The sequence below is a fragment of the Protopterus annectens genome, chromosome 5.part0 (genome assembly GCF_019279795.1).
Source record: "Protopterus annectens isolate FY-2018-M chromosome 5.part0, PAN1.0, whole genome shotgun sequence".
Lineage (NCBI taxonomy): Eukaryota > Metazoa > Chordata > Ceratodontiformes > Protopteridae > Protopterus > Protopterus annectens.
Genome location: NC_056735.1, coordinates 847,987,023 through 848,006,238, shown reverse-complemented (window position 1 = coordinate 848,006,238; position 19,216 = coordinate 847,987,023). Strand labels below are relative to the sequence as shown.

The 19,216-nt window shown below is 41.4% G+C and overlaps 1 protein-coding gene across 2 annotated transcripts in view; it reads right to left on the bottom strand.

Moving 5' to 3' along the window:
• MRE11 (MRE11 homolog, double strand break repair nuclease) overlaps positions 1-19,216 on the bottom strand; it is a 1,653,959-nt gene that overhangs the window by 1,025,011 nt on the left and 609,732 nt on the right. For both annotated transcript variants that reach the window (XM_044072642.1, XM_044072643.1), the window contains exon 9: positions 1,629-1,800. In XM_044072642.1, coding sequence (XP_043928577.1) covers positions 1,629-1,800 — 172 coding nt within the window. The remainder of the gene's footprint in view (positions 1-1,628; positions 1,801-19,216) is intronic.

Sequence of the window (19,216 nt, the reverse complement as noted above, 5' to 3'; positions counted from 1 at the left end):
GATGTGGAACATTTTCCTTTGCCATGGTGAGCAATTTCAGCTGCTTTAGCGGAGATCAGTTTTGTGGTGGTAAGCTAAGCCATGAACATAGGAAATCAGTGTTACTCAGGCCACAGATGGGAGAATGTCTAGTACCTTGTCTTTTCTCATGACAGCATCACTAAAATGGAGGGAGGACACAAAACCCATAACAATCAGACAAAAAGCAGCCAAGCACTAAGAATCCTAATTCTGAAAGAGATCTACCGTCTGCATTTGTGTTTGTTAAAAATAACTTGCTACAGACCTTACAGGCCTAGATGAGCATCCCAAAGCATCTGGATCCCAAGTATCATGGGCATCTATATGGGGGGGGGCATGTTAGTTGGCAGGTAACTAAGGATTTGTAAGGAGTTGGTAGTCAAGATAATACATTTCTTACTGATGGCCTCTGTCCCTAAGGATCACGGGTGCTAGACTGGGGTAAATTTACAATTTCCCATCCAACTGTCAAGGTATTTGAATATGGTCAGAGATGAACTCTGTTTTCCATGGATAAGGATCCCATTCCATAGTGCAGGGATCCTTTTGGATATGTATCTGTCTTTCCAGCACATTCTGTTTATGTCACAAGTGAAGTTCATTCAGCTCCCTGGATTTAGTGTTTCTGGTGCTGTTTGTTTTGCACATGTGAAACAGATCTGTCAGGGCTGGGAGAATCAAACCCTGTACCTTGATCATCAAAAGAAAAATATTAGAAAAGTGGAATGTGGAGGAACTACCTGGTTGAAGCTGCATTAAAGTGTACTCTGCTGAGGTTGAACTCCTACGGAAAGGAATCTAAGGACATATATCAACCATAACCCTGTTAGAGACAGATGAACAATGAGGTGATCTAGTTAGGGCAGTACCAAATAATTATTGCTGGAAAACCTACTGCCAGACACCAACTCATGGTTGGGAGAGTCCTAGCTTGCAAGATAAATCTACTGCACAAAACTAATAAAATTAGACAATTTCTCAATTAAATGCAACTACAATAACTATGGGAGGAAGACTTCTAGAAATGTGAAAGGATGCAGTGGTTTACCATTCTGTAAAACAAAACATGAATATACACACTGCTCTTGCTAACCATAAAGTCAATCAAAGGCATGACTTAATTACATTGCATATAAAACTACAGCCCATTCTAAAATTCTTAGTCTGAAACATGAAAACAAATGTACCAGAGGCTTATTAACTACTACAGCTAAAGGAATATTTCAGAAATGAAATAAGTGAAATGAAACGTATGATTTATTGTTTAATAAAATAAGGCTCGTTTTGTTGTAACATCTGATGCTGCTTCTGATACACATCCATTAAAAATTACTGCAGCACAAATGAAACAAACAAGTACACATTTATCTAAAAAGGTGCAAAAGTACTGAGTATAAAACAGTTGTGTTTTTGTCTGTGTAGCAAGCGCATCTGTTCATTTTATACTATTCTGATGACATTCTTACATGAGGTAAAAGTGCTACCTTGTGGTGCTATGGATTTCTTTAATGAAGCGTGTTTCAGCAATCATGAAAACATGGGCATTGTCAATGTTATTTTACAACTACTGCATGAAGAAATGCTTTGGAAGCACATTTTGCAGTTACCTTCTCAAGGCAGAAGTTCTCTATTTTCTGAGTAACTTTGGGATTATCTGGATTAAAAAGATCTGGATTATCAGCAAGGACGATGTCCTCAACGAAGAACTGTCGCACAGTCTGAAGTGGTACCTTCTGCATGTTCATTTTCTTCCCTTTTATGCGCAGTATACCAACATGCCTGTAGAATAAAATGGCTTCTTTTAATACCATCCAAGGACTTTTACATCATGCAACACAAATAAACACTGAACTCAACAACCCAGTACCAGTCAGTTGTCTTTTTGTTTACAAAAAAAAAGTAATATTAATTTGGTTCATACGTAGTTACTAGTCATGCAGTCTAGGAGACAACTGAGAAGGAGCCTAGCCCAATTTCCCATTGCCCTAAAGCACTGCCTAGTTACATGACAAGCTCATGGTCACATAGCAAGTAAATGAAGGCTGAGGGAATCCTTGTACCACAAGACACAGCAACAGTTCATAGCTGCAGGTCTCTGGAAAGGCTCAGATACTTCCTTATAGATTGACCAAGATTCCATCTATGAAAAAAAGCTGAGAATCAGTGTTTTTCAGTAAATGTCCAAACTAACTACAGTGCTCAGTGAATGTATGCACCAGCAATCAAGTGTTAACAGTGCAAATACCAGAAACACACACACTCAGATGCTGCTGCTTTTTTTCTCAATAGTGCAACCTACTTTGCTTATACAAAAACATTCCTGACGTTAAGCACTAGAAAAGCCCCAAACCATCACCACGATGGAATGTCTTCTAAAAGCATTAGCTAAAATATGGTTAGCTCACAGAAAAAACGAAGATGGCATTTCATCTGAGTAATATCTGTTTGGCAACAGTCACTCCCATGGTTCCTAGAAGCTATGAAAATGAACAAATGGACAATCAATCTGAATTCATGCACTATGCAGGAGTAAAGACACAACTTTCAATGGGCATCCAAGGTGAAGATGTGATTCTCTGACAGGGTCTGCCCCTGCAAAAATACAGAGAAATGGATAGGGTGGTTAAATGAAAGTTCAGATGCCACTCTTGGTAGAAAATGAGAGTTATCATGAGACAACCAATCATTTGGGAAGACTGCACCTTATCTTAGAAAAAATCTGCTACTATTTAGACAAACATTGTCCTATGATTTTAAGTTTAGTTGTTTTTGTGATTTACTTACTGTTGGGTTTGGGTGGATCTTGTTGGCATTGTGAGTTCTTTATTGTGATCTGTTGATATTACGAACTGCCGGTATTTTGAACTGTCAGCATTCTGTGTGCCTGCATTTTGAACTCTCACATTTTCAACATTTTGAACTATACTCATACATAAACACACACACACACATAAATATACATATGTAACTTACGGGCTGTGTCTTGCCTAAGACACTACAACTGCCCAGCTTCCAAAAGATCTGGCTCTCTCCAACAGATCCAATCAGACTGCTGACTGAGCAGCCTTGAGGAGGGAACATCAGCAGTTAGACTGGAAAAACTTCAGCACTTTCTTGCTTAACAGTTAAAAAGTAACATACACATCTCGAACTAAGCAAGAAAAAAAGAACACAATATTCTAGTAGGGTGATGGCCAGTGGGTGGGGCTACTGCTGCAGTGAGGAATTCAAACATCCGCTGTCATGATAAATGCAACTTACACAACCGTACTATGTTTACCATCCCCATTGCTGCAACTGCTGATGGATAGAACACCATAGCTTATCTGTCCTGGTTGAAGGAAGGATATGGATCCAGGAGCCCCAGGAGAATAGCCCTAACAAAGATAGCTCTGGATCTAAACAAAGAATATGGTACGTAATTCCTCCTACAGGTAAATATAGAGGACCACACAGCTGTCTCAAGAATAGAGTCCAACTTTTTCCAAAACACCAGCAAAGAAGAAAAAGGCACAAGGAGAATGTGTCTAACACTGCCTGGAAAGAAAAGGCAAAAGCCAAGAGACAATCAACTGAGAACTGTCTGTCTGATGTGGACTGTCCTCTCTTAGTCCCAGCAAAAGAATACACAGCAGATTGTTTTTTCTAAAGGACGTGGACTTGGTTCTGTCAAGTCAGTACCTGAGCGGCCTGTATATGTCTGAAGTACGTGAAATTATTTCTTCATGGTTCTGAGGGTTAGAATAGAAGACTGGTGGCCTGATTTAAATAAACTCTGAAACAACTTTGGGCATAAGTGAGGGATTTGTTCTTACAGATACCCTATCCTAAATGCAGACTAGATATGGTTTACCCACCAAGAGAGCTAGCAACTCTGATATTAGTCTTACAGATGTCAGAGAAAATATAACAGTTTTTCATAAAATGAACCTTAAAAATACCTGATGTGTAGGTTCGGATGGAATGATGTTAAGTGGTCCAGTAGAAAATCAAGATCCCAGGAAAGTGTTACCTGTTTGTAAGGTGATCTCAGATGAAACACTCCTGTTTTAAACTGTTTTACTAAGAAAGCATTGAAGGATTTATGGGTATACAATTGGCCACAAAAGATGTACTTTAAAAGTAGAAAATGTGTTGAACTCCCTGATGAGACTCTGGTTATTTGGTTGTCACCAACTAGAAAACTCTTCATTTCCTCTTTTAGTACCTGCCTCATTCCACAAAAAGAGGTGCCTAAAAAGGTATCTGAATCAACGCAGGTAATAAGATTTTGACTGGGGTGTATCAAACTCCTCCTGTTTTATAACAGCAGATCCATACTGCGAGGAAGCTTGTGGTACCAGGGAATGAAAAAGCCATCTAGTTTCTGTTTTGAAAGGAGGTTAACAGATTCCTCTGCAAAGTTTCCCTGAATTGGATCAATACCTGGAACCCCCTTTGTTCAAAATGCATTTGTGCAGGTCTGCCATGGATCTGCTCAGTTCGTCTGCCACTTTGTTTTGCTCTGTTTGAAAGAAATGTGGTTGAAGGGTTAAGAAATGTGGTTGAAGGGTTAAGAAATACTAAAGAGCTAACTCACAAGCAGTAACAGCTAGCCTTTACTGAGGGTATGGCCTTGTGTCCCCCTAGCTTGGTGACATACCACATCACTGTTGTGTTGTCCACCTGTTTGAAAATTAAGTGCTTCAGACCGAACAATCCCACAGGCCTTGCACCTTTACCCTCATAGGTACTGCCCTCCAAGGAAATTCTGAGGCATATGTCAATATGGATTTACTTGAAGATAAAGAAAAAAAAAAGGAAGATATGTAATAGTATCAGAAATTCTAAAGAATAATTTCTCTGCATTCTCAGACTGGTCACAAGAGTTGAGACCGTGTTAAGAGCACAGTTCTACATGTTACAGTACACAGATGACTCCACACTCATTTGCACATCTGACAACGTGGCACACCTCCAAAAAATTACTCAGGAAGCTTTAGCAGCAACTGAAACATGGCTTTGTGACTCATAACTCATTCTCAACCATAAAAAAACTACTACTTTTTCCCCCAAATCTCTCTCTCATGAAAACCAAAATTTAAAGTCTTCTCTCTCTTGATAATATAACCATTGAAGTCAATTGTCTATCAGAGATGACAGTGGATGATAATCTTAAATTCGACCTGCATGTACAAAACTGCATAAGAAAAACTCGTCAAAAAGTATGGATGCTTCACAGAGCCAAAAACTTTTTAATTGGCGTACCTAAAGCTATACTTACCACTATTTATCACCTTCCTAAACTTCTTTATGGTATTCCCATACTTACTAACGAAGAAGTTACGTACTCACCATAATGTTTCATCTGAGTTGTCCATCTTCATTTATCCTTAACCAACAGGTTCGGTTCCGAGAGTTTAAACTGTCTCAGCCATTTCCACAGCTTACACAGGCCAAAAAAACTCTCAAGCTTCAACCCTACCCACAATGCATCTCTCCTAGTTACCTCAGATCAAGTCTGCAGACTACAGCTAAACAGACAAAGAACAGGAAAGCCTGATGAAAACCATATCTGCCATATAAAACTAGTCAAATATGGAACTGTCTCTCCTATCCGTTCCACCCAAAGGCATTAGAAAGGCCAGAGGAAGGAAGGAAGGAAGCTAAGGATAAATGAAGATGGACAAGTCAGATGGAATGTTGCGGTGAGTGCATAACTTCATCTGAAGTTGTCAATTTTCATTTTATCCTTGACCAATGGGACAGAGTCCCCAGCTAACTTAGATCTTGGCTGAACTGAAGGAAGGACATTCCTGAGCATCACTGAACCAAAGGACGCTCTTCACAGGGAGACCAGGTGCAATTTGTAATGAATGATAAAGTTATGAGGGAAAGCCCAAGCTGCTGCTGCTGCACAAATGTCATCCATGGAAGCTTGAGATTGAAAAACTGCTGATGTAGCCATAGATCTTGTAGACTGAGCCCTTACTGGTCTAGGCAAATCAATTTTCTTTTTTTCATAAATAAAGGTTATACAGTCTTTTAGCCATCTGGCCAAGGTTACCTTGCTGACTGGTTTGCCAGTTTTGGTACTTGAAAAGGAAACAAACAATTGGTCTGATTTTTGAACAACTTTTGTTCTGTGCAGGTAAAAACATAACTGTCTGTGAACATCCAGTAAATGAATGGTGTATTCTCCTTTATTAGAAAAATTGGGAAAGAATAGTGGAAGATTAACAATCTGATTAATATTAGTGCCCGATGCTACCTTAGGACGAAAGTTCATAAAACAGTACTAAATTAACTGTCCTTGTGAGCCATTTTAAGCCTAGCCATTTACCCCATGTGAGAATCAAACCTTGCACCTTGCATTTGTAAGGCAAATATCTTAACCATTATGCCTTCCTCCCTCCCACCCAAAGGAGAGATTTGTCCTTAAGGCAACTCTGTCTTAATGAAAAAGTTCAGTATGCTGGCTTGCAAGATAAAGCTTGAATTTCTGAAATCCTTCTGGCAGAAGTTACTGCTACCAGGAATAAGGTCTTCCAAGATAAGTATATAAAGTTACATTCAGCCGAAGGTTCAAACGGAGGCTGAACAATGGATTGTAATACTACAGTAAGATCCCAGGGAGGAGTAGGATCCTTAAAGGGAGGTTTTAAAAAAGAGTTCCTTTCAAAAATATTTAGCATAACTTATGAGAAGCTAGAGAACTATTCCCAAAAGTATTATGAAAGTTCAAAATCACTGCCAGTTGAATTTTAATAGTAGGAGAGGCTCCTGCTTCAAAATGAGGGGATAACAATTCTAAAATCTTTTTGATGGACACTGAATGGGTGGTCACTATTTCTTTTGCGAGACCAAAAGGTAAATCTCTTCCATTTACTCATATTGAGTTTATGGGTGAATGTCTTATGAGAGGCTAGTAAAATTTTGCATATCAGAGAAGGAATGTTAGCTTGTCTGGCAATTAATGGAAGTGGAGGAACTATACTGTCAGCTTGAGGTTCTGGAGGTTTGGGTGAATCAAGTTCACTGCATGACAGAGGAGGTCTGGAGTTGGATCCAGAGTCCAAGGATCCTTTATCAGGTAAGGCCATAAAAAGGGAAACATATTTTTCAAGGTCAATAAGGAGTAATGAGGATTACTCTGCTCTTCAGCCTTAGGGCTTTCTAAAAGAACTTCGGAATTAAGGGAAATGGGGTAAATATGTACAAAAGTCTGGGGGGGGGGGTCAACTGTGTAAAAGAGAGTCCCTGGGTGACTCCCCCATTTGGGAGGATTAGGGTGAAGTAGTTACTGCACTTGCTGCTAAGGGGCAAGGCAAAGAGGTCGCAGCAAAGCTGGGCCATCTGTGAAAAATCATTCCCACCACTGTTGGACTGAGGGACAACTCATGAGGCAGAACAACAGACATGCTCAGTTTGCCTGTTATCAAACCGGAGCTCCCCAGGAGATGCACTGCTATCAGAATTCAGTTGGAAGAAATTGCCCACTGCCACACTCTGAGTGCTTCCCAACACAGAAGGTAAGACTTAGCTCTCCCACTTTGTTGATGTACCAAACTACAGACATGTTGTTGGTTTGAACTGCAACAGTTCCAAGAGGGACAACAGGTTGAAAGGCTTGCAACACTAAAAGCACTGCTCTAATTTCTAGGACACTGATATGCAAACTGGCTTCGATGGGTGACCAAGTGCCTTGGACAGTCTTGCCAGATAATGCCCCCCGAACCTATCTGTGAGGTGTTTGTGGTCACTATGGCCTTGGGCTGCTGTGGGACAAAAGGGCAGCCTAGAAGAATGTCCTCTGAGTGCATCCACCAAGCTAGATCTCTTCTGCAAAGACTGGCAATCAAAATCTGATCTAACACAGGCTGGTGAAGTACTGACCACTAAGATGCAAGTAGCCATTGAGGAATTCACATGTGAAATCTTACCAGGGGAATTAGAGTTATTGACACTGCCATTGAACCTAGGGCTTGTAATACTAGACGGGCAGGTACTTTCTTGTTGTGTTGTATATTTCAAACTTGCTCCCTGATTTTTTGTAATCTAAGTGATGGAAAGGAGGCTACGGACGTTCTTTTATTTAGCATTGCTCCTATGAACACTAAACTCTGAGTTAGAATCAGTTGAGATTTTTCTTAATTTACAGTAATTCCTAGGTTGGAACATGTATGTAGAAAGTAATCCCTTGCTAGTATCAACAGATGCCTGGTCAGAGTGGTAATGAGCCAGTCGTCCAAATATGGAAACACCCGGAATCCTTACAGTCTCAAGTGAGCTGCTACTACTGCCATGCATTTGTTGAATACCTTGGGAGCTGTGGTGAGGCCAAAGGGCAGAACTCTGAACTGATAGTGACTGGCTCTTAGCCTGAAGTGGAGGAACCTTCTGGGCATTTGTCCATTTTTGCATGTTAATATGCATCCTGAAGGTCTATCAAGCACATTCAGTCATTCTTCTACAGAAGAGGGAAAATGGACTGAACCATGACCATCTGGAATTTTGTTTGTCGACAGATTTGTTCAATAAGCTAAGATCAAAACTGGTCTCCATTCCCCTGTTCTTTTTGGCACTAAAAAGAATTTTGAGTAAGTTCCAGACTCTAACTGGTGTGGTGGGACTTCTAGGATGACTTTTTTTCTAGCAGTCTTTGGATGTCTAGGTCTGCTGGTTCCCTCTGACTGGGTGGGACATCGGGGGTTCTTTTGGAAATAGTTGGGGGAAGAGAAAAGGGAATGACACACCCAAATATCTGATGTGATTTCTAGCCAGGCATTTAGGTGCAAGGATAAGCATCCCCCAAGTGCCTCCAGAGGAAGGGAATCAGGCCTCCATTCACGAACATTGATAAGGTTTTCTGAAACCCTGATTTTGCAGGCCACATCTGCCGCATAGGAGGCATCTTCCTTTAGAGTTCCCCCTCTGCCCCTAGGGGAACTCTCACCACGTGTGTTTTGAAAAGGCCCTCTGGATTATTTGAACCACATTTTTCTACCAACTCTGATTCCTGGAAAAAGGTCTGTGAGGAGCAGAAAAACATATGCCCACAGCAGAAAGGGCCTTTCCATCCTTCTCGCACCTTGATAATGTTTCTCTATAACGTTTCTCTAACTTTTGGCCAAAATAAAAACAATCTGTCAAAAGGTGCACTGATGAATGAAGATTTAAATGGCTCTGCAAAATCACAAAGTTGCATCCAAGCATGGCTCCTTATGGCTATGCTTGAACCCTCTGCTCTGGTAGTCCCTTCGACTGCATGTGCAATGAGATGCATGTATGAATTAGAAACAGACTCTATGGCAGCTAACTAAGACACAACTTTGTCTTGTAGCTCTTAAAAGAAAGCTCCAGCCAGGGTACCAAGAGCTTCTTGATCAGATCCCTTTGAAGCCAAGTGAAATGTGCCAGAAAATTCAAAGACTTTAATGCAAAGGTCAATGATGTGTAAATCCACTTACCAAACCTATCCATCACCCAAGGTGGATTACTCAGCCAATTCCTTTGCTGAGGCTGCTACTATGACCATGGCATCTACTGCTAAACCCTTTGCCCAAAACTGTTTATCTTCAAGAGGGGCTAAAATTTTGTCTGGCCTCCTAGGGATAGACTCAAATGAGTTTGGTGCCTTCCACGCCCACTATCCAGTCAACTGGAGAAGTTCATCAGCAGGAAGGGTCACCCAAGAGGTACATGGTAGAGTGCAAAAAGCGTGCAGGTATACTGATTCATCAGGGGTAGGGTTTCGGGACCTCCAATCACCTCTCTGTTTCAAAATTTCCAAGATGTCTGCAAAGGAGACATCATCAGGGTGTGATCTAGGGGACCCTTTCCTCCATCAAAATCAATATCTTCGGTGATGGATTCTTGCGGGGAATATAAGTGCTTCCTCCTGCACTTTTTCTTCAAAGGGACTTCTTCAGGGGGATGGTCTGGTGAGGTGTCTGAAGACAGAATCTGAATACGAGTCTCCTGAGGTTTAGGCACTCTCTGTCCCAGTGGAGAAGCAGGTTGGATAACTGGACTTGAGGAAGGAAAGTGCTTCAAGGAAGAAAAGGTCAAATGAGTGCCTGAAGCAGCCAAGGCCCTCTCCACAGCCTCAAAGCCTGATCCCGTCTAGGAGGGAAGGGAGCCCTAAACCGAGACAGACTGATTTGGAACCATGGTGACTCCCAGCTCTAACAAGACCACCCTCGAGAGAGAAGCCAGTGCTGAACTAACACTAGCTGAAGCTCCAAGGCGCAGAGATAGCTCCAAAAGAATTGGAGTTGACTCCTGCCCCCTGGGACTGACCATGCAGCTACGGCCCCAGGAGGTCTTTGGATCCAACACAGCCGAAGATCTCACAGTTTGAATTGGTGCTGAAGTAACTCAGAATGTCGGAACTGATGCAGCTGATGCCTGACAACTTGAAGTTGACATCTTTAAGGCCTCACAGGTAGGTTTAGAGCAGGAGCAGTCAATGGGGTGAAAGAATGTTTGGCACCTGAAGGGGTCAGAGATGAAGAAGCACCTGAAACTCCTCTCACCCATAAAAGTTTTTTACACGAGTCTCTCCACAACAGTTTCTGTGAGGCTTTTGGAGGAACAAATAGAGGACACAGAAGGAGACTTGGGTCTATGCAAAAATGACCTCAGGTAATTCCCCAGCAAAGAAATCAATAGAAGGGGAATATTGACATCTAGGTGTTTGCCAAGTAGAAATACTCAGGGCCAAATCAGTTGACACGGAAACAGTGCTCGGAGCTAGAATCTGTGGAAGCAAGCCAGCAGTCTGAATCTGTGCCGAAGCCCTCGGCATCAAAGGTTTAGAAGCACTGGAGGGTGTCAGTGCAGACACCGCAGCATCAACATCTGTTGGAGCCGAGAAACCTTTTGGTTCCAACATTTTCACTTTATTAACAGTCACCACAGGATAAGATAGCATAGATATGCTTCTTTATATAGCCTTCCTAGAGGAAGGCATCAAAACACAAGTCTTGCTTTTTCCAGCAGATATGGCCTCATTGGTGGCAGTCAAAATTAAACCTATTAAAATGAGCTTACTTTTTCTCTCCACTAAAGCTCTGTGGCTAAAGCCATGACAAATACTGCAATCTTCCTGAAGGTGGTATGGTCCCAAGCAATAGACACACAAAGCATGTGTGTCTGAGGAAGGAATTTTGTGGCCACACTGCTGACATTTCGTAAAGCCAGAGGGGCCATTATTTTTTCAGCCACAGTGATAAAGTTGCATTCTCTCCACATATACATACGACAAACGGTTGAAGCAATTACAAGCAATCCCAATCACTCAAAGTTCCACACAGGAAAAAATCAATAGAAAGAATTTTTTTTTTGAGACAAAAGAAAAGGGAGAAAGAGTACACCAAAGTGTGCGGGGGGCGTCTACCAACAATGCTAGAAAAGAAGTATATAAAATGTACAGAAAGGGGGAAAATACCAACAATGGTAATTTGAAACTACACAAGCAAGAAGAAAAGGGTAAGGAAAAAGTAGAGTAAACTTAGAAGTAAAACTTAGTGAGAAAAAGTTAAATAACAATAAACAATTTCACTTAGCTCGAGAGTGAAGGCGAACGCATCTGTCCTGGAAAGCGGCAAACAAGATGTGAGGTAACTAGGAGAGATGCACTGTAGGTAGGTTTGAAGTTCGAGAATTGGCCTGTGCAAGCTGGGGAAACTGTTAAGATGGTTCCGATTCTTGGAACCAAACCCATTGGTCAAGGACAAAATGAAGACTGACAACTTCAGATCTTCAGGCATCACAAAAATCAAACACTGAACAATGCTATAACAAAGTTGTTAAATTTGCAGTAAATACCCCTTTTAGAACCCACCACCATATAGCACTAAAAAGCCTGAATTGGTTATTACAACATCAACTAACATATACACAGCTTCTTGCCACCTATAAAGTTATCAATAATCTACAGTGGATATAAAAAGTGTACACACCCCTGTTAAAATGCCAGGTTTTTTTGTGATATAAAAAATGAGACCACAATAAATCATTTCAAAGCTTTTGCCACCTTTAATGTGACCTACAACCTGTACAGTTCAATTGAAAAACAAACAAATCTGTTAGGGGAAAAATATAAAAAAATAAAAAACATACAATAAGCTGGTTGCATTGTGTGAGCACACTCTTAAACTAATACTTTGCTGAAGCACCTTTTGATTTAATTACAGCATTCAGTCTTCTTGGGTAGGAGTCTATCAGCATGGTACATCTTGACTTGTAGCAATATTTGCCCACTTTTCCTTGCAAAAGCACTCCAAATCTGTCAGATTGCAAGGACATCTCTTGTGCATAGCCCTCTTCAGGTCACCCCACTTTTTATATCCACTGTATCTGCTTGTCCAGCACTAAATATTATACATAACTATGTTCCTAGTCAGTCATTATGATCCAATGACCAACAACTCTTGTCTGTCTGTCTGTCCACTAACCTATTAAATCTGCTGGACACTGTTTTCTGCTTGTACCATGTTGCTAAGGCATGGAAATCCTTATCTCTATCCATCAGCTCAATACAATCCTTCCCATCCTTCAAAACCATTCTAAAAGACTTCCTAACCAATAGCCGGCTCTATTCTTGCTCCACACTAAGATAAACTACATTGTTAAATGTGAACAAATACCTATTCTTAACTACATCTCCTTACTCTCCTTCTTCACTCAATTCCTTACTTCTATCAATTTATCTCCCACGGCTTTCTCTCTAAATATACCATAAGCCTCTTTTCTCTCACTTCGTATTGCAGTTCCTATCGGTAGTATAGCAACTTACTTTTAATTTCTCTATAAACTGGCTAAAATTTGTCTATTAAATCACTGTCATTAAATTATATCAATTCTTAATCAATGTTTTCATATTATATCCCTGCAACATACTATCTACAGCATCATGAATGAAATGGCAAAAAATAGCACATAAAGTAGTCTACCGGTAGTACTTAGCAATAAAGATGCACAGTTCTGTAACCACATAAAATATTACAGTAAATTTCTCCTAATAATATGCCATGACTGTCAGCTACAAAATGCACTTAGCTCATGATTTAGGCAGCATAGACAAACAAATATGAATGTAAATGAGGAGGACAATTAGAATTTTAAATTTCTGATATAACAGGTCAGTAAAGATGCATTCTATGTTATTAATTGACTTGACATACTGAACAGAAGTTCAAGATAAAATTTATGATAAAAAAAAAGCATAATGGAAAATAGACTGTGGTAGTGAACACCTCTGAACCAGGCAATCTGCTGCCTACATATGTATACGTGTCTATATATAGACAGACAGACAGACAGACACACACACACACACACACACACACACACACACACACACACACACACACACACACACACACACACACACACACACACACACACACACACAAACACTGCTATATTTTGGTCTACCTTTGAGATTTTATTCTGAAACTTTCAGTCAATAACATCAGTGTGATATGCCACAAAAAGCACCTAAACTTGCTGTTCTACCCTTTATGGTTTTAATGCAGCACTATACTGACGCTGATCATATCACTTTAGCTGCTCTAATCTATGGCACATTACCTAAAGCATGTTGCAAATATACAATATTTTTTCTAGTAATGCATATATTTTTTTAATTATGATGTAATGACAATTCATTAAAGAAGCATTCTAGGCCATTACTGTGCTCAACATAGTAAGAAGAGAGACTGGATAAGCAATTCACAGAGAAACAATGGAAGGATATATGTACGTCTCCCAAATATGCAACAAAATCTAGAAGATTTAGGATTTTTTCCTGGAAATTTTTGCATCAATATTTTTATACCCCTAGTAGACTCCAGAGAATTTTTCCTCTGGCAAACAGCAAATGTTGGAGGTGTGAAGGGGAAGAAAGAGGTAATTGGGAAAGTACAGTTGTGTACCTACCATAAATGTAGATGTTCAAGTGTATTCACTGTTGCAGTTATTACACTTGGGTTATCCTGCTGGCAGGCAACCCGTAGTCGGCCCGAGTTCCAAAGTCTTGGTCCGGCATCGGTTGCTGTCACCCCTTCCCTGACGTCAGTGCGCCAGGGGTATAAAAGTTGCAACCGACGCCATTTTCTTCAGTTTTTCTTGCCCCAGATGTCAGATGCCCCCAGATATGAAGGCTGTAAAGATAAAAATATGCCAAACAACCATGCATATATCACAAAAACATTTTCTTTTTTCTAAAAGCAAATACACCACATAGGTTGTATAGAATAGAGAAGTACAGAATAGTCCCAGCAAAAAGGGGGATGGTGGGTGGGTAACCAGTACTGCAACAGTGAATACACTCGAACATCTACATTTATGGTAGGTACACAACTGTACTATGTTCATCGTGTTTCACTGTTGCAGTCATTACACTTGGGTAGAATCTCAAAGCTGAGGTAGGGTGGCTGAGTCTAGATTGGATTTGGCAAGGCTAACAAGCCCTGCATAACTGCAGTGGCAAAGCCTGCTCTGGATTTGGAGTAGAGAGGTAGGTGGTAGTGCATGGTAAAAGTGTGCACTGAGCTCCAGGTACAGCTTCTAATATGTCTTTGGTTGGTACCCCTCTGAAGAAGGCTGCTGAAGTGGCTGCTGCTCTGGTTGAATGAGGCCTAATGCCCTTAGGCACAGATTTGCCATGTTGTGCATAACAGAAGTGGATGCAGTGTCCTATCCATTTGGAGACTGTCTGCTTTGTAATAGGTTTTCCTTGTGATCCTGCAGCATATGCTACAAACAGTTGCTCAGTTTTTCTGAAAGCTTTTGTTTTGTCCAAGTAAAATCATAGCTGCCTGTGTACATCCAAAGAGTGCAGAACTCTTTCCCCTTTATTCTAGGGATTTGGGTAGAAGGTGGGCAAATGAATAGTTTGGTTTAAGGCCACACTGGAAAACACTTTTGGCATGAATGTTGGGTTCATCTTTAGAGAAACCCTGTCCTGGTGAAAAATGAGGAAAGGTTCCACAGCCATCAATGCCTGTAACTCTGAAACTCTTCTTGCTAAAGTTATTGCTAGGAGCAGAGCAGTTTTCCATTACAAGAATTTTAGATCAGCTATGCTGGCTGGTTCAAAAGGAGGCAGTGTTAATTTTTCTAAAACAAAATAGAGGTCCCAAGTAGGTACTGATGCTCTCCTAGGGGGTCTTATATTCTTTGCCCCTCTGAGGTACTGTCGTAGTAGAGGATGTGAAAAAAATAGGAGGATCTGTATTGTAATGAGCTGAAATGGCAGAGGCATGGATTTTAATAGAAGAAAAAGATAGGCCTTTGTCCATCTCAGTCAAGTATTGTAAAATCTGAGGCATATTAGGGATCAGTGGGTTGAGTCCTTGTGCCTGGTTCTAAGCACAGAATCTTTTCCATTTGTCCGCATAAGATTTCCTAGTGCTGGGTCTCCTGGCTTCCAAAATTACATCCATAACAGCTTTTGAGAGAGGTTACATTATCTGCCATGCTACCAGGTTTAAGGTTCTGAGTTGACTGTGCAGAATCCGATTGTTTTGCTGTGTGAGAAGATGAGGGATTTGAGGTAGAGGCCAAGGCAGGTCTTCGGACAAAGTCTTTAAGATTGGGTTCCAGTGCTGGCGTGGCCAGTCTGGTGCAATCAGGATAATTTTTGGCCTCTCTTGTCTGACTTTTAGAAACACCTTGGTGAGACGAGGCATTGGAGGGAAGGCATAGACTATCAGGTTTTTCCAGTTGAAAGATAGAGCATCCACTTACCATGCTTGAGAGTGATAAGTCCTTGTGCAAAATTTCTGTAATTGGCAATTGTGAGGGGAGGCAAAAAGATCTATGTCTGGGCGTCCCCATTCTCTTGTTATCATGTTGAACACTTGTGGATTTAGCTTCCATTCGTGAGGATCCATGAGATTTCTGCTTAGTTCGTCTGCCAGTGTATTTTTTGTTCCTGGCAGGAATTGTGCTTGCAGATGTACCTGGTAAGTCAGTGCTGTGTTCCACAAAGTCATGGCTTGTCTGCATAGGGGGTAGGAATGTGTGCCCCCTTGTTTGTTTATGTACCACATAACTGTGGTATTGTCTTGTCTTTATTAATAATTGTCCTGGATGTATTAGATCCTTGAAGGCTGTCAGGGCATTCTGTACAGCTAGCATCTCTTTTTGATTGATGTGAAGATGCATTTGTTCCTTGGACCACGTGCCCTGAATGCATCTGTTGTTATTGTCTTCCTGGCTGTAGGTAAGTTGAAAGGCTGTCCCTTGTTGTGGTGACAGGCCTGGGACCACCATCGAAACTCCTGTTGTAGGCAGGGAATCAAGATTATGATTGTCTCTAGGCTGTGACAATGCTGAGTCCAAACACTTTTTAGATACCATTGTAGTTTCCTCATATGCAGTTTGGCATATGGAATTAGTAGAATGCAAGATGCCATGAAACCCAGGGCCTGCAGAATTTTTCTTGCAGGGAGCTGGGTCCTTGTTGCCATCATTTGAAAGTAATGAGTCAGTTGCCTTTGTTTGTCTGGCGTGAGATAAGCCATCTGGGTAGTTGTGTTCAAGCTTGCACCCAGGAATATTATCTCTTGAGAGGGCACTAGTTTTGATTTCTTTTCGTTTACTGTGTACCCTAGGCAAATTAGTAATCTCTTTACAAACGCCAGATGCTTTAGAAGAATGTCCTTGCTCTCTGCTTGAATAAGGCAGTCGTCCAAGTAGGGGTATATTTGAATTCCTTTTTGTCTGCAAAATGCAATTACTGGTGCCAGGCATTTTGTGAAGACCCTGGGCGCAGTAGATAAGCCAAAGGGCAGTGCAGAGAATTGATATTGCTTTGAGCCTGCTATGAATCTGAGGTATCTTCTGCACGATTGTCTGAATGGGATGTGCAGGTATGCCTCCTTGAGATCCAAAGTAACTAGCCAAGCCTCTTTGCCCAACATGGGCAAGAGTTGTTGTAGTGTTAACATTTTGAATTTTGGAACATCCAGGAAAGTATTTAGGATTGACAGGTCCAGTATTGGTCTCCATGCTTTGTCCTTTCTGGGTACTAGGAAAAGTCGTGAGTAAAATCCTTGGCCCTGTTCTTCTTGTGGAACATTTTGAATAGCTCCCATATCCATAACAGCTGCAATCTGTTTTTGTGCCTCTGCCCATTGGTTTTGTAGCAGGTTTGGCATACCTTTTGATTTTGGAAGCGTGTGGAAGTGGAACCTGTACCCTTGAGAAACTATATTCAACACCCATTGGTCTTGGGTGATCATGTGCCAATTTTTTGAGAAAGGTGCTAGCTTTCCCCCTAGGGGTGCTGTTAACTGTCGAGAGCTTGGCATTTGCAGAGGGAAATCATTGTGACTGTTTCCTAGAAGGTTGTGATTTGTCTTCTCCTCCTTTGGGGGCTGAAGCACCCCATTGTTTAGGTCTGTAGGAGCCTTGGGGCTGAGATCTGCCTCTTGGGAGTCTGTATCTGCCTCTTTGTAGCCTGTCTGACATTGGAAAGGACCAATTTTTTGAAGGCCAGTTCCTGCTAAACCTAGGTGGCTGAACCTGTAAGAAATCTTTCATAGTTTGCATTGACTTTGCTTTATCCTCCATTTTCTTTAAAACCTCTTCTGACTTAACACCAAACAAAGTATCATGCTGTAGTGGAGCATCCAATAATTTCATTTTAACATGGTCAGATAAACTTTGTTCTTTTAACCAAGCATGTCTTCGAATAACTGAGCCTGTAACTGCGGCTCTACAAGAAGCCTCTAATGAATCAAAACCACATTGAAGAGTATGCTTTCCCACTTGTTCAACAGCATGCAATAAATCCTGCATTTCTTTACTGTAAGGACCTTCTACATTTGTAACCATTTTCTGCTTTAACAATGACACGAGATATTGGTGATATTTAAGCATGTGAAACTGATAGTTTAAAGTTCTTACAGCTAAAGTAGCAGAAGTGTAAACTTTTTTCCCCCATCTGTCCAGAGCTCTGGAATCCCTATCTGAGGGGACAGGATTTTTGGCAGTGGAAGCCTTAACCCATTTTGGACCCTGAGAAATAGTTTCTGGGTCCGCAGCATGGTTTTTAGTAAAGAAATTTATGAGCGTCAGGGACCCTGTAGTACCTGGCTGGCTTTACTGGTGCAGGGGGTAAAGAATCTGGAGACAGACTGGATTTAGACAAAACATCATCGACAATATCAAGCACAGGGGGGATAGCCAAGGGCCTGTGCTGAGGTAATAGAAGGAAATCTCTGAGCCTTTTCTTGGATTCTGAGTAATCCTGGCTCTCCCAATGGAAATGCTCCCTCATGGTGTGCAGGGTTTCCCCAAAAGAGTAATCCTCAGGCGGTGAGGCAGAAGGAATGGACTCTTCAGCATCAGAGTCCTCATAGGGAGGGAGAGAGGAAGAATCAGAAGAAATGGAAACATGATCAGAGGAATCATAATCAGGGTCTTGCCTAGGCCTTTTGTCAGAAGGGGGATGGGAGCCCCTGATTAAAGTAATAAGGTCTTCAGCCATTTTAAGCATCTGTTTCTTAGGCATGGATGACTGTTCTGGAGAATGCTGCACTTGTTTCTTTGTCTTTAAAGGTGTTTTTGACTTTGCCTTTACTGCTGTAGTAGCTTTAATTGTAAGCTGTGAAAGGTCTGAAAACACCCTCAGAAGCCGGTGCCTGCTCAGCGGCTCCGGACCCATCTGAGGGTATATTTTCCGTAGGCCCAATACCTTGAGTTTCCATGGGCCTAGGTGTCTCCATGTGGCTGTTGGTTGCGGCCTGTGGCTCTGAGGTAGCGGGTGTCAGGGGCTGCGATAGCGCCTCACTGAGAACCGGCAACTGGCCTAGAAGAGGCTTCGTCGTCGGTTTTGGACTTCGGATGCCTGTCTTTTTCTTTGTCTTTGCGTTTTTTATACATTCCGGTTGTCAATTGTTCCAACGGCATTATGTAATTAAATCTTCGTCCAAAATAATGTAAAGCAAAATCAAACCGACGTTTAATAGTGTTTGTTAAATCTAGCGCAAAACCGACAACTAGTGACGTCGTGGTCAGGGCCTAGGCAAGGAATGCAGTAAGAGTGGAAGTCCTTATGAGGTATTTGCTTCCCACAAGAAATACAATTATTAACTTTTACTGACATCGGTCTGGAGCAAGAAAAAGTTTCCCCAACGGGGTACTTAGCTTTATTGAAGACTTCGGTTCTGAAACTCAATTTTGAAAATCTCAGGAG